Raw genomic sequence first — 14,975 nt, 5'->3', positions numbered from 1 at the left:
GAGCCACTTGCCACCTTTGGGGGTGTTTCTCCTTTCCCTCCTTAGGCCCCCACACTCTTCTGAAGGTGCCTGCCTGGATGGTGGCCTGAGTGCTAATGCTGGTACCTGCTTTTTCCAGCCTTGGGGGCCTTGGGCATGGCTCTGTCTCTGAACCACTGCAGCTCCCATCTCTTCCTCTTTCTTGGGCTCAGGCTCTCCTCCTCCTCTCCAGCACCATGACTGCAAAGCCATGAGCCTGGAGGTCCTGCCCAAGGGCCACTGCATTGCAGGAATTCCTCTCAGATGTGGTCCTTCACTGGCAGTGCTCAGCAGAGTCTGGCTGCAATAATGGTTGTTGGCCAAGCTGGGCTCTGGTCTTAGGTATTAATGAACCACTTGAAATTCTGTCTAAAAGCCTTCAGCTGGACTCTGTCTGACTGTACATGGTAATTTCTCTTGTGTTCTTCCATTCCTTCATTGCCCATATATTTTCCCTATACAGTTTTCCCCTATACTGAAGCTGCCCAGGGGAAAGGGTACCTCTGAGACAAGGCTCTTGCCTGAGAAAGAGAGACCTGTTACTGGTTCCCAGGGAGGGGAGCTCAACTGTGGGCTCCTGCCAGCACAGAACCACTCAGCACTGCTCTCACCCAGCCCTGGGCACTGGCCAAAGTGGAATTGCAGTAGTGAGTCCATGCACAAGGCCTGTAATGGGTACAGGTGTGGGAACACACAGTCCTTTTGTGTCATATATGGAGATTTGCTGTGAGCCCAGGTGTGGACATGGACATCAGGTAAGTTTAACCTACTGGTGCTGTAAGGCAGGGCACGGTCCATTGCCAAGGAACAGTTTGATGGCAGCTTTGTTGTATCCAGGACTGTGCTGATCTCTGGCATCTACATTCATCAAGACCAATTTTAGTGGGTGTAGCTCTGGCCAGCAGTGAGAGCAGGGACAAGCCCATGGCAGAGCCCACCTGAGGCCCACACTGGGCAGAGACAGCACTGTGAGCATATGCTGAGCTGAAGTCTCTGCAGCACAGTGGCACATCCAAGCACTGTTGCTGCTTGGATCTATCCATCTCCTGATGCTGTTGGATCATGTTCCCCATTGCCACCTGCTGCCTGTTGCAGCCAATATCCTCTCCAAAACAGCAGCTTGTCTCCAGAGAATGCTCTCAGTGACTCCTTTAACTGTTGTCAGAAATAAACTCTTCTTTGCCTATCCTTCATCTTTGCCAGTTCATCTGGAGTCAAAAAGGTTTCACTCATTCTGGCCCCTTGCTCCATCCATTGCTCAGGTGTCCCTCCAAGGCAACGTGTCCTCCTTCCTTGATTTTCTCTGCCAACTTGCTCCAGTACACACTGGCACTGTCTCCTTCTGCACTCACTGATGTTTACACCCTTGTTCTCTTCTGATCCCTTGCTCAGCATCAGCCCAGCTTTCTTCTCTTCCTCCTTCTGCACTGCTCAGAGTTCAGCCAGTGTGAGGTCCAAAGCCTCCAGGTTGCCTCAGCACCCAAAGCCACTTCTGGGCCTTGCCTCCTCCTTGCATGTGGTGGTTATGGATCTCCTGTCCAATTGTCTTTTTGGTTTTCCCATTACAGCTGCCCTTCACCCAGTGCCGCTTCTGTAGGAAAATCCAGGCTGGAAGAGTTGGCTGGAGTCATGTGGACAAATCCCAGGACCTCACACTCCTTGCAGAAAGTCATTACTTTGTTCTTGGTTTTGCCATGTAGTGAAGGCTTCTGGCTCACAGAGGAACTGATTGAATCTGGTGCTGGTGTTATTGGTTCAAGCACTGTCCTTGGAGCTGGCCCAGCCCTGGGCATCTGCTCTCCAGCCTCAGTCAAGAGGGCAATGGCCTGGGTTAGGATTTCCCAGGCCATGAACCTGGACCATGTGCTCCAAGGCAAGCACAGACTTGGTGATACTGGAGAGACCTGCTACATTTTGGTCTCCTAACTGCACCCAGCAATGTGACACTTCAGAGGAGCAACATTTCAGAAGCTTCCTGAAAATCTCATTCCTCTGAAGGCATTGGATTGCTGAGAATTCTGAAGGGAAGGAAATGCTTTGGTGGGCAGTTATTTCTGGCACAGGCACTCTCTGCTCACTTCTTTGACCAGATCATTTTCTTAGGATGGGTCTTTTCTCCATCTGCTCCCCCAGATTCAATCCCTGAACAGGGGAATTGGAAGAAGAGGTGAGGTAACATGCCAACATCTTTCTACCGATCTTCCAGGTGGATAATATCAGGGTATGAGTCTGAAAGGCATCTCTCAGAGACCTCTTCCCAAATGCCATCCTCAACCATTAATATGGGTTAATGATTTACAGGGCTCTCTGTCTCTGCCCTCTCCTCTAGCCCACACATGCCTGGGGAAGGAGGAGGGGCAACGGGTACCACATTTTAATAAAATTAATTGAGAAATAGGGACAATTTGAAACCACAACCTATTTCTGTGTGCAGCAAAACATGACATTAAAGTGGTAAGTGGAGAGCATGTGAATGAGCCGGCTGTTCAGGAATGGCAGCTGGATATTTGTCCCAGTTGTCTCCTACCATCTGATTAAGGGAACAAGTTATTTCATCGTGCCATATAAAGTGTACTCTAACCCACTGACTAAATATAGCTGATCATTTCTAACTAATGCCCTGCTTTTTGTGTGCTCCACTTGTGTGTGCAAGGAATTGTGAAGGAAAGTGCTGCTAACCCAGGTGCTGTGAAGGAGTGTTTGTAGCCCATGGCAGAGACAAGCACACCTAGCAGACAACATTGTTAGAAATTGGATGGGGCAACAGAGGTCTGGAGTTAACCTGAAGAACCATAAAGCTGGTGCAGAATAGTAATTTTTATGCTGCTTAGTGTCTGTACATTGAAAATAGATGATGTAAACGTGTTATTACAGCCAGAAGACATGTATGTCAGTTTAGAAATGTAATTTCTAGCCCAAGCTGTTCCTGTTAAGCCTCTTCAGCTTTGCCAAGGCCTTGTCTCCACTCAAAGACATTCTCACATCCATAAAGCTGTGCTCAAACCCCCAGTATTGCCAGGGTTCTCTATGTTATCCCTGCCTGACTTAGAGCAGCAAGAAGACCCAGAAGTTCCTGGGGCACCCAGGAATGAGTGGAGCTTAAGGAAGCAATGAAACAGCAAACACCATTCGAATGCTCCAGTCTTGTAAAACCAGCACAGGGAACCCCTGGGAGGAACGAGCAGAGCCCAGGCTGAGAAACACTGCACGGGCAAAAAGCATCCTTGGGGAAAAAAGCAAACCACGGCGTGCCCTTTGCACTGAGGGTCGTGAACTGCAGGAGGAGAACTGAGGTGTTTTAGAGGTGTCCCTGCCTAGAGCGTTCAGGGAACGGGATACCAACCACGGGGCACCGGGCAGGGCTCAGAGAGAGCGGGCTCGGCTCCAGCAGCTCGGCCGAGCGAGGGAGGGCAGGCCCGGAGCCGGGCCGCGGTTGCCGTGGCAGCGCTCCCACACAGCGGCACCGGGAAGTGCATCCGGGGCCGCCCCAAGTAGTTCCTCGGTGACGGCGGCGGCGCGGCGCGGAGGGATCCGCCGTGTCCTGGCACAGCGGCGGCCGCGGCCCGGCCCGGCCCGCCCGGCCCCGGCATGTTCAAGAACACCTTCCAGAGCGGCTTCCTCTCCGTGCTCTACAGCATCGGCAGCAAACCGCTCCAGATCTGGGACAAGAAGGTGAGGCGGCGGGCTCAGGCAGCGGCGCGGCCCGGGCAGCAGCGCGGCCGCTCGGCTCAGGCTGCCGGGGCAGGCTCCGGACACCTGTGGGGCCGCTCTGGGCCCCGCTGCAGCGGCCGGGGTACCGGGAGCCCCGGGAACGGGATACCGCCATCTCTGGGTACCGGGAACCCCGGGAACGGGATACCGCCATCTCTCCGGTACTGGATGCCCCGGGGCAGGTGTACGTGGCCTCTCAGGGTGTTTCTGAGGGCAGTGTGTTATTAGAGTATTTTCTGCCTTTGCGGGGCAGAAGAGCCCGCCCGGCAGCTGCAGCACTGTGGGAAAGCTGCAGAAGTCTCCAGCACTGGCCACAGGCAGCGGGATGCCCAAGGCCCCGTGGCCACTGCGGGGGCTGAGGCGGGGGTCTCCTCTGGTGCGTGACCTGCCTTTCAAACAGGCTTGCCAAAGGCATGCAGAAGTGGGCTGTGTGACAGCTTGTAGTGTGTAGGAGAAGTTGTGAATGTCTCATCACTTTGTTTCTCCTTCCTATCAGTTTTTAGAGTGGTTCTGTTCAGGGCCCCGTGCCTTCTCCGGGCTGTTGTGCATCAAGGAGCCCTCCTCAGGATTTTTAGAGATGTAGAGCTGTGCTGCTTCCCCCCATCACAAACCATCCATGGTTTAGTGATTCTGCAAAATACTTGTTATAACCTCTGAGACCAAGGCTACAATCTATTCGGTTGCTTGTGCATGAGCCTTAGCTGAATTTTTTGTGGTTTCAGTAGGAACGAAAGCCTTCAAGGCAGTTCAGACAGCCGTGATGTTTGACCTGAGTGGGCTTGTGTGAGCATTTACAAGCTGTGAGATGGGGGACAGGAAGCACTGACCCATCCTGTTTCCCATCAGTGGGGTACCCACGTAGCTCTGTGAAGAACTGGGATGTGTGTGTCTGTGTTTTGCACAAATATTCGTGACTTTAAAAAAGGCTCAACAGCTTATTTAGATGGTGCAAGGACGGGATGTATTAAAGACTCTTAGACAAAGGGATGTAGTGTGCTGCCAGACTGGATAAGCCATAAGCAGCCTGCTGACCCTGCTTGGAGGTGGAGGTTGGACTGGAGACCTCTGGAGGCACCTTTCCATGTGAATTGTCCTGTGCAGGGTGACACTGTTACGATTGTGTGGCCCATGAGTGGCCAGCAAGAGCTCTGCTTGCAGGATGGATGTCAGCAGTGGTCCTTTCGGTTGCAATAGTCTTGCAATAGTCTCTCGTGCATGAAGCCTGCTCGTTGTGAGGAGTGCCCTGCTCTCTTCAGCAGTGCATGCAATGCCCCTGTCATTTTGGTGAGAACTGGAAACACTATTTGATGTTCTCCCATGTCCTAGGTGCATGCCCAAGATTACTGGGTTCATAGCTGTCCTAATGTACACTTTCATATCTTTGCAAAAAGAACCAGCAGGCTGTAATTTGTTTTAGATCTTAGGGAATACCTCAAGCTGATGTGATATGGGGAAAACCCATCTAGTTTTTGGCCTTAGTAGGATGTGCACTGCTTGTGCTGGTGAGAGAGAGTGTGTGTGAGTGTGCCTGAGTGTGTGTGTCCAGCCCTTCCCCAGAGGCAGTCAGCCATGTCCAGCAGAACAGACCAAGTCCCCTTAGTGACCGGTGGTTGGCTGGTGGCTCCCCTGTATGGCTTGTCCTTGTTTTTACCCCTTACTGCACTCAAGTTTGACTCTTTTATGTTTGTTTATTTGGGCATCTGACGTGAGGCTTGAGTCCTTTGTGTTCACTGCAGCGTATTTTGATAGATGGAAGTCTTGCACTCAATGTACATGCAGCATGCTGGGCCATAAACTCTTGCTGGCACTGGGGAAGTGATCAAAGCATTGGAAACAGCGAGGTGCAGGAGAATAGGAGCCAAGTGAATGTAGATAGGTCCTCCTGGGGTCTTATTCCTTCTCTTAATGGAGCTGCTTGTGCCTCTGTTTTCCCTCTCAAGTAACATCTGTGCTGCCTCTCCACCTTTGTTCCAGGTGCGCAATGGACACATCAAGCGAATCACGGACAACGACATTCAGTCACTGGTGCTGGAGATTGAAGGAACAAATGTCAGGTAGGAGAAGCCTCTTCTGCTGTTCTGGGGGAACAGTACTCTGCCCTGAAGCAGAGTGAAAGATGTCAGTGCTCAGCAGACATCATCCTCAAACTACAGCAATGTGATGGCAATGTCTTTGTCAATAAATTGAAGAATCTGGGTCATATCACTGATATTCCTCCGTGGCAGTATGCTGTGCCTTTCCCTGGGTGTGCTTGTAGAACTCTCATCCTCAGTGGGGCTAAGGGATAAAAAGTAAAATTCCATTGTTTTTCCATCACTTGAAGGGAAAAAAGCAGTATTTAATACACAGCCTCAGTCAGCACTGCCAGTTACTGGAAAAGCAGCACTGTCTGCTGTTTCTTCTATTGTCTTGGGCCTGTTCTCCTCACGTGACAACTGCTCTCCCTACACAAGGAAGATCAAAGGGAGATTTATGAGGGGATTTGCTTATGGAGCTTCTCTTAGCAACCTCGTCTCCATCGCCCCGGGAGACAGACGCCAGCTCCATGAGCGGGCTCAGAGTCTCCAAGGCTTCTCCAGGGGTGATTCAGAGCAGGGCGCTCCTTATAAGGGCAGTGGAGACTCCTCTCCTGAGCCAATGCTTCTCTTCCTCCAAGAAGTGTTGATACAGAACTTGCCAGGCGTGACGTGTACTTCTGGGGCTCATGACCTCTGTTTTCCCAGCCGTATAGAGCACACAGAGCCTCTGCCATGATCTGACTTGTTCAGTCAAGGGTAGGAGGAGGTTGTGTTAAGAAACAGCATTGACATGGCAGTGAAACTGGGGAGGTGAAGCTGTCCAGGAAGGTGTTTCATGCCCTGGGTGAGGAAAGTGCAATTTGAGATGTATTCTTTGTGCCTTTTAGTTTTTTCTTCCTGCAGCTACCTCTGAAACTTCTCCTCCTGTTACAGGAAGCCCTGCTTGTTGCTGAGATCTTATGATCACAGTTATCGATTTCTGCCTGTCCTCCAAGGCTGCATTGGGCCAAGGGAGAGACTTGGGTTACCTCGGGCTGTGCACTTTGTGCTCTGTGAGATCCTAAAGTGTTTTTCTCTCACCTCTCAGTACCACGTACATCACGTGCCCTGCTGACCCAAAGAAGACCCTGGGCATCAAACTACCTTTCCTAGTGATGATCATCAAGAACCTGAAAAAATACTTCACTTTTGAAGTGCAGGTGAGGAGTGTGCAGTGGGGAGGCCCCTCCAGGGACCACTGAGGAAGGCGCCAGAGAGCCTGCAGTCTTGTGTTGGAACTTGTCCCAGGCAGTGAGTGATCCCCAAAACAGTTTTGCTTTCTTGGCCATGTGGTGTGTCAGGTTTTCTGGTATGGGGGCATCAGTCAGCTCACAAACACATTGTTGCTATTCCTGAAAATGGGTCTGTTTCCTGTGTTAAAATTCCTTCTGCTGTGGAACGGAGGGGTGGGAATAGAGAGTCCTCTCGGAGACGGATAGCGCTGTCCTGGGGAGCCGGGGCCTGGTGCCTGGGTGAGCAGCCTGCCTTCCTTGCCCAGGTGCTGGATGATAAGAACGTCCGTCGGCGTTTCCGGGCGAGCAACTACCAGAGCACGACTCGGGTGAAGCCGTTCATCTGCACCATGCCCATGCGGCTGGACGACGGCTGGAACCAGATCCAGTTCAACCTGTCCGACTTCACACGCCGCGCCTACGGCACCAACTACATCGAGACCCTGAGAGTGCAGGTGAGAAGCAGCCCTGGGAAACCAACGGCTGGTGATGTTCCTGCTGGCTGGGACAGCGGGATGGGAATCTGGCTTTAGCCCTGCATGGCTCCTTTGCCAGCCCTGCTCTTTGCAGAGCACTGTGGAAGGGGAGCAAAGGCCTGGCTGAGGCCTCACTTTACTTGACTGACTCTTGCTTCTCTGGCTGGCTGTTGGTTAGGGTGAGAGTTGCAGTTCCCTGTGGCATGCCATGAAGGTGGAGCTCTGCTGGGATTTATCTGTGTGTTGCCTTACTGTCCGGATAAGCTGGACAGTGATTGGCTGAATGGGAGCCTGGATGGCAAAGACCCACGGTCCTTTGATGGCCCTGGTCAAGCTTGTTTCCTAGTGGTAGTGGAGTGACCCTGCTTTCACTGAGTCCCTTGTAACAGAGCTGATGCAGTGTTTGTTCCTGCTGAGGACATGGAACTTGTTCCATATAGTAGGGAGTCATGTTCACAGTGTCCAGTGGTGTGTGTTATTTTGAGGAATGCCTATGTGTGGAGCATGCCTGTTCCTTAGTGTGAGGGAAGTGCTGCAGTTCCTTCCAGGATTGCCCTGAGGTGCAGGCAGTCAGCTGAGAGTTTTCTGCCTTCTCACATACTCATGAGGGGGACCAGGGCAGCTCCTTTGCTGCCAGCTGATTGTGGAGGCAGCACAGACTGGACAGGCTCATTCTTGACCTCAGGGAGGCCCTGAAGTGGGTGTGTTAAAAATGCAGCAGGCCGAGGCTGTGGGTGTTCAGCAAATGCTGATACCAGCAAAGCAGAGGTCAGCTCACAGCAGAGAATCCCCGTAGCAACTAAGACAGATCTCAGTTGGCAGAGCTTGGCCAAATCTTTTGAGCAAGTGTTCATCCCTGGAGAGGGCATCTAATGCAGAGCAGAGGGCACAGACCAGCATTTCTCTGATGCTCTATAAGATTCAAAAAAACAAGACAGTGAGCTAGATTTCCGGCTACTGAGCCAAAGAATCCATGTTGCAGGATGACACCAAAGCTGGATGTGGAAAGAGCATGTGGAAAACAGACTGACGCTTTGTTTTACTCTCAGATCCACGCTAACTGTCGCATCCGACGGGTGTATTTCTCTGACCGGCTGTACTCAGAGGATGAGCTCCCAGCTGAGTTCAAGCTGTATCTGCCTGTCCAGAACAAGGCCAAGGTGAGCTACATGTGGGAAGGAGGGTGGAAGAACAGTGAGCCAGACTTGCATTCCTCTGCCTCCTCCTGCTGCCTTCACAACTCAGAGTTTCTTCTGGCAGCGGAGCTCTTGCCAGCTTTGGCCACCAGCCAGGGAGCACCCTCTCTGTTGCCAGGGTGAGCAGTCTGTCTGGGGTGCCTTGCTGCACAGCTTTCCTGCCAAAACACATGGAAATTGTCATTCCCATCTAGGAGCAGTGTGAGCTGTTTAGCCGCTCCCTGTGTCCTCCCTGGTTGTGTTGGAGGACTCTGAGCAGTTGCAGCCTCCCGGCATCTCTCCAGAGCTTTCATCCATGACTCAGCTCAGCAATTTGGCTCTTCAGAGCAGCTGCAGCTCCACATTTGTCTTCCAGGAGAGATGCTGTTTGTGTCCCTGTAGCCCAAAATGAGTCCTCTCTGATCTTTTCCCTGCCCAGTGCAGGCGGTGGTGCCATGAGGGGGGAAGGAGACACCATGGGTGCCCTCAGGAGGAGATGCCAAGCTCTGCTCCTGCAGTGATGGGAGAGGAGTAAACCCGACATATTTAGAGATCTTGAGCAACATACAGCAATTTTGAGGCTTGTGAGGAAGCATCATTTGTGCCAGGGCTAGCCTGTCCGAGTGCAGACACTTCTTTTAGCAAAGAAGATTCCTGGGCAAAGTTTCAAGCTGCTGAGGGAGGATGTTGGGGGCTGATCAGAGTGGGAGGTAGAAGGCAGTGTTAACTGTAGCTAACACCTCTGGAGAACCTGTCACTGCCTTCTGGGCTGTAGCAGCCTCACAGAGGTGTCTGGGCAGTGCTTGGAGCCCTCCCAGTACTGTTGTCTTGTGCTGCCAAGTCTTGTAAGTGTCTCCTTTCTTCTCCCTGCTCTGTCCAGCAATAACACCACATTGGGAAGAGATGTTGGCGTGCAAATTGTACAGAGTCAGAGTTTTCCTGGCTGTTCCTGAAGTGCTGAGCCTAAAGTCTGCAGGTGGCCTGGTACCCAGTCTTGTCTTGCTCAAAGTGGCCACTGTGCCTCCAAAGAAGGGATTCAGCAGGAATTGTGGAGTTAAGTGTATCCTCTTGAAGTTAGCAATTTTATTTTTTATTTCCTTGTTTTCCATCTCTTATATATGCTCTAAATATGGATGTAATACTTGTTCTTGAAAAGTTATTAAACATTTGGCTCTGTAAACTGCTTCTGTTTTCTTCCTCCTTTGACGGATCCTTAAATTGCACATTTTAGTACTTCAGAAAGTGCCAGAGAATTTATTTGAGAGCCCAGATGTTAGAATTTTCCTCTGAACTTGACTTTGATCAGCACCCTCACTGCTTAAGGGACAGCACAGCACAGACAGCAGCAATCTGGTCAGAGGAAAATTAGTGAGGTTTCCACAGAGAAGACAGAAAATGTCTCCAATCCATGAAGTTTGTGGTACTATGACAAAAACTCATGCTGTTCATGAAAATGAGGTTTTCATTTCCTTTTTCCTTGAAGCCATTTTCCCCAGCAGTGACAGATAAGGCTTACCTGCCTGTTAGGGCACAGTTTTGTTGGCTGTGTAGTTACCAACTCACTCCAGCTCTCAGCCAAGCCTTTAGCAGCAGGAGGCACACAATAGCCTTCCAGCTGCCAAATTGTCCCTTTCCCCAGGGATCAAAAGGGAGGTTTAGCAAAGCAATATAACAGGAGCGGAAGTCTTTTCCTGTGCTGAAGCTGCCCTTCCCTCCCTCAAACCAATCTGCCTTTGTTGTAGAAAGGCTTGCAAAGGGAAGGCCAGAGACTCCATCAGTAATGGGGTGAGTCTGGAAGTAGATGATGCCTTTCCTGCCCGGGGCCAAGCCCCCCCATCAGTATTCTGGAGGGGAGGTACCAAAGGCTGGGATTGATCCTTCCCTGGGCTGTGCAGTGAATAGGGAAGATTTCACTTCTGTTATTGCTCTGTAAAACAAAGCTGCTCTCTCCCAGGAGGAGGAGAGCCTGCTGGGGGATATCTGCCTTAAAGTCTGGGTTTAATCCTGACCACTGAGATCTCACCTGATCTAAAGGTTTGGCACGTCTGCACCCTCTATGCACCTCTGTGGCAAAGCTGTAACAGAGCTGCCTCACCTACGCCTTTAGAGCTGCTGGCCTTTGACCTGGAGGTGCTGCCACGTGGGGCTGGATTGTACCTACACAAGGCTTTCTGGAGAAGACCTTTTCAATTCTGCTAGCAGCTGAACAGTTTGGTTAGCTCTAAGGAGCCCAGCCAAGGAAGCCTACATGAGAAAGCACTATTCATCTTGCATTGACATATGTCAAGGCTTGGCTGGATTCAATCTGTTAAGTGGAATCACACTGGATTGCATGCCAAGGGTTGGGTTTAATGAAGTCCATGGTGAGGCTTTTTCTCCATGTTGGCAAAGCTCGCCAGAGCTGGGGGAGCTGCTGAGCAGATCCATCAGACCCCAGCAGAGTAAAATGTGCATCCCTTCCCGCAAGCACTTGCTCAACACCGTGTTTTTGGCAGTTTGGCAGCTGAACATTCAGCAGGAGTTGCTGCTGCCTTTCCCTGTTCTGCTGGAGCCTGTGCTGGAGTTGCCCCTTGTCCTGAGGAGTTGAGCTCACCCTGAGTGACTGGCCCTAATGCATTAAGAGGGGCTGGGCTCCCCTGGGCCCCGAGCTGGCTGCCTCTGCAGAGATCAGATGGGCCCTGTTGCTGATTCCTGCCCGACCTCTAGGAGCTGTGCCAGCGGATTTGCTGGAATAAACTCCCAGCCACAAACCCTTACATCCATATGGACCTTCTGTGTATTTTTAAATACAAAACAAAATACTGAATCTTCCTGTTTACTTGCTGCACAAAGTGGACCATCATCGGATACTGGCTCTTTCCTTTATGGCCAGATGCTTGGTGATTTAAGTGGTCTTCCAAAATCTTTCTCTTCTAATCCCTCTCTCTCATCAAAACTTTAACCATCATGCTGAAGGTGAGTGAAGTTGGATGCTCTTCCTGTGGATGCTGCTGGTAGATGGGCCAGAATGTCAGAGGCGTTGTGTCAGCAGCAAAACTCCTGTGGTGGAACACTCAGCTTCTTCCTCCTTTGATTATGGCTTTTGATGTGGCTGGGATGCAACATCGTCTTACATGGAAAGAGTGGAGAAATGCAGGAAGGTGGGGGCAGAGATGGGAGTCATGGATGGCTACTGCCTGCCTGCTCCTGGGGCAGCTGGCTATGAGGGGTGGGCAGTTCAGTGCAGGCAGCCTGTGGAGAAAAGATCTTAAATATCTCCTCGTTCACCTTTCTGTGGGTGGCCTGCTTCTTCCTTCCTGCATAAGTCCTTGTCTAGTAGGAGAAAAAATCTTTGTGGGGAGCCCTGTTTTCATCCCATGGCAGAGCAGGGCCCACCCAAAGATCAGTTTTCCTTCTGTGCACCAGCTTTTCACCTTTGTCTTCCATTGGCTGGGGCAAGGTTCTGCACTTGGACATTCTGATCAGGACCTCAGTGCTGGGAGCTGCTTTCTACATGAAAGGCAAAGCTTCCCTTTGAAAGCTTGGGTGCTGGAATAGGGTGAGTGCACAGGCTGCAGCTCCTCAGAGCAAGGGTCCCACCCTGGGCTGGGCCAGCAGCAGCAGGCTTAGGCTGGAGCAGCTGGCAGTCACTGTGGTGCAAGCCAGGGCTGGGACATCCCAAGGCTCCAGTGTCTCTGCCTGGGCAGGTGGCAGCTGCTGGCAGGGCAAGCAGGCGATGGGGTTTTCCTGGAAAGCTTTCTCCGTTTGCTCTGCTGCTGGGGCAGTAGAATCCTGTGTGAGTGACCAGCCCAGCAGAGTGGCAGGACACTGGTACAAGCTTCTGTCCCTGCCTGTGTTTGTCCCCTTGCACTTTGTCACCCTCCTATCAAGTACATCCTGACAAAGAAGCACAGAGCAATGATCACAGGGGGATAAGCAGGAATCAAAAAAATCTGGGCCAAACTGCTTCTTGTCCATGCTGCATCTCCCTGGATGTCTTGGGCCAAATGTTGTCATCTTTATAGAGGGATTACACCTCCAGGGCAACGTTAATCCTTTGCAGCTGTTGTCTAATGTGGGGCAGGCAGTGCTGGAGGCAAAGGAAATATTTATTTTGAGTTTTACCACTGGCCACCGCCCAGGAAAACCAAGTGACGGTACTGGGGACTTTGGCCACTTCACATACAGAGAGAGCTGATATTCCTGCTCTGCTGGTGCCTGCAGGAGAGGGGTGAGAGCTTCCCCTGACAGGCTGCAAAATGGGACCACCCAAACTCGATTCATTTGGATAAGGGAGCAGTTGTGCACCCTGAGAGCTAACCTGATATGCAGTGGGGAAAAACTCGGAGCCGCTAGAGGTGAGAAGATGATGGATGCCAAGTTGTGCTGAAGCAAACCTGCAGCCTATTTGTTTCACCATCACTTCATGTGTTGCCCCTACAGCCCCAGAAATTAATTTCTGTGAGATGAGGGGTCCCAGCACCCCCAGGAGCAGGTTGGGGGCTGCCAGGTGGCTGTGAGGGGAGGAGAGGAGCAGGAGCCACACACACACGTGCTGAGCTCAGTGTGGGTCGTGGGTGCATTCCACCCTGCCTGCAGCGAGCACAGGCAGCAGGTTCAACCCCTCCCAGGGCCCCGCAGCCCTTCCCTCCATCCCCAGCATTGTTTCCTCCGACCTTGAGTTGGCCGGTCGCTGCTTGCTGTATCCCAGCCCCAGTTCTTCCTCTGCACTGAGCCCGGCTTCCTCTGTGCTTTCCGGGTCCTTTCCTCAGCGCTGAACAGGGGATCGTGCCCGGGCCCGCAGAGGAAGAGGAGGATTCTGCTGAGATGGTGCCAGCCAGGCAGAGAGCCCCTGCCAGCCCTGGTCACCCCTCACTCACACCCCAGCACAGCAGGGCCTGGAGGGCGCTGAGCTCCCAGGGTGTTTTCCAGGTCAGGCTCTCCAACCTATTTTTGGGAAGCAGGGAGCTGCCTAGTGGGGCAGTGCCGTGCCTGCCAGGGCCAGGCTCAGCCGGACTCGCACTCCCCATGCCCCCGACCTGCTGTCCCTTGCAGCAGGTGCCTGCCTGCCCCTTCTGGGGTCTCACACCCACGGCTGCCCAGAGGTGAGCTGACCCCACTGTGGGCGTGCTGGGCAGTGCAGGAGCCTCTTCATTGAGCGCCATGTAATGCTGGGCTTTGTCTGCAGCGGGTCCCTTACTGCTGTCCATGAGCGTTTCCAGATGGCCCTGGGCTCCTGGCACCAGTTTTGCTGCAGCATCCGGGGAAAAGCGGGAGGGGGAGGGAAGTGGTGTCCCAGCTCACCGAGCCTGGCGGCCTGAGCCTCTGCTCCCAGCATCCCTAATTCCCGCTGGAGAATTGTTCCCAGCTCCTGTCCCACTCTCAATCAGCAAGGAGGCCCCTCCCCTGCCATGGAAGGGACACCATGAGCAGCTGGCCCTGGGCATCCTTGTCCAGCTCTGGCTTTCCCTGCGAGCCAGGCACCTTTCCAGTACCAGGCTTTGGGGTCCCAGCCCTGCAGCCCATCGAGCCCTCTGTACCTCCAGGAGAGAAGGAAACTCTGCTGCCGTGGGAAATACATCTGTTGTCGGAAATGCATCTGCCCCGGGAAGTGCATCCAGTGTGGGAAATGCATCTGCCGTGGGAAATGCATCTGTGCTGGCCTCTGGAGCAGTCTCTGCGGGGGTGGGGAGAGTGAATCCCAGCCCTGCTTTCCTCCTGCCTCGCCTTTTCGCCAGGTTCATGGCTTTTGGCAGCTCCTGGTACCTGTTTGGCCCTGGCTCAGCATGGGCTGGAGGAGTGTGGGGCTGCCCCATGGCAGGGCTCCCGGCTCAGCAGAGCTGTGGGTCCTCCCTCAGCTCTAGGGAAGACCCACACAAGCGCAAATCTGGGCAAAACGGTCAAAACCAAACCGAAAGAAGTTAAAAGCCAAGGAATGTGACCCAGCAAGGCCTGGCTGATGGAATACAACAGCCCTGAGCCACTTGGAGACCTTTTTCCACCCACTCCCCCCAATTCCTCAGAGGTTTTCTGTTCCTGATTTTGACTTCTCGCTTGGCTGCAGCGATGTGCTGAGTCTGAGCCAAACGTGTTTTCCAGGGAATCGGCTCATGGCTGGAAATCGGTGCCCAGTGTCGGCAGGGATGGAGGTTGGGGCAGGGGATGGGTGACTCAGGCCACAGGGTTCCCCCCCAGCACCAGGAAAGCAGGGCAAGAGCCAGCATCAGTCGTTCCCTTTTACAGTAATTAGTGCTTGACGAGTGGCTGGGCAGCTCAGGGAAATTCAGTGCTGGGAAGTGGTTGGAGCAGTTGGGAACTGAGCCAGCA

At 52.7% G+C, this 14,975-nt stretch overlaps 1 protein-coding gene across 1 annotated transcript; it reads left to right on the top strand.

Moving 5' to 3' along the window:
* Positions 1-3,497: 3,497 nt before the first annotated feature.
* On the top strand, positions 3,498-9,849 carry CFAP20 (cilia and flagella associated protein 20). The gene is made up of 6 exons (XM_014889037.2): positions 3,498-3,690; positions 5,704-5,783; positions 6,835-6,946; positions 7,285-7,473; positions 8,544-8,654; positions 9,550-9,849. The coding sequence occupies exons 1-6, from the start codon at positions 3,607-3,609 to the stop codon at positions 9,553-9,555; spliced, it is 582 nt and encodes a 193-aa protein (XP_014744523.1). The 5' UTR covers positions 3,498-3,606; the 3' UTR covers positions 9,556-9,849.
* Positions 9,850-14,975: the final 5,126 nt, after the last annotated feature.

The sequence above is a fragment of the Sturnus vulgaris genome, chromosome 12 (assembly GCF_052056855.1).
Source record: "Sturnus vulgaris isolate bStuVul1 chromosome 12, bStuVul1.hap1, whole genome shotgun sequence".
In the NCBI taxonomy this organism is placed as follows: domain Eukaryota; kingdom Metazoa; phylum Chordata; class Aves; order Passeriformes; family Sturnidae; genus Sturnus; species Sturnus vulgaris.
This window is presented reverse-complemented; position numbering and strand designations above follow the sequence as displayed.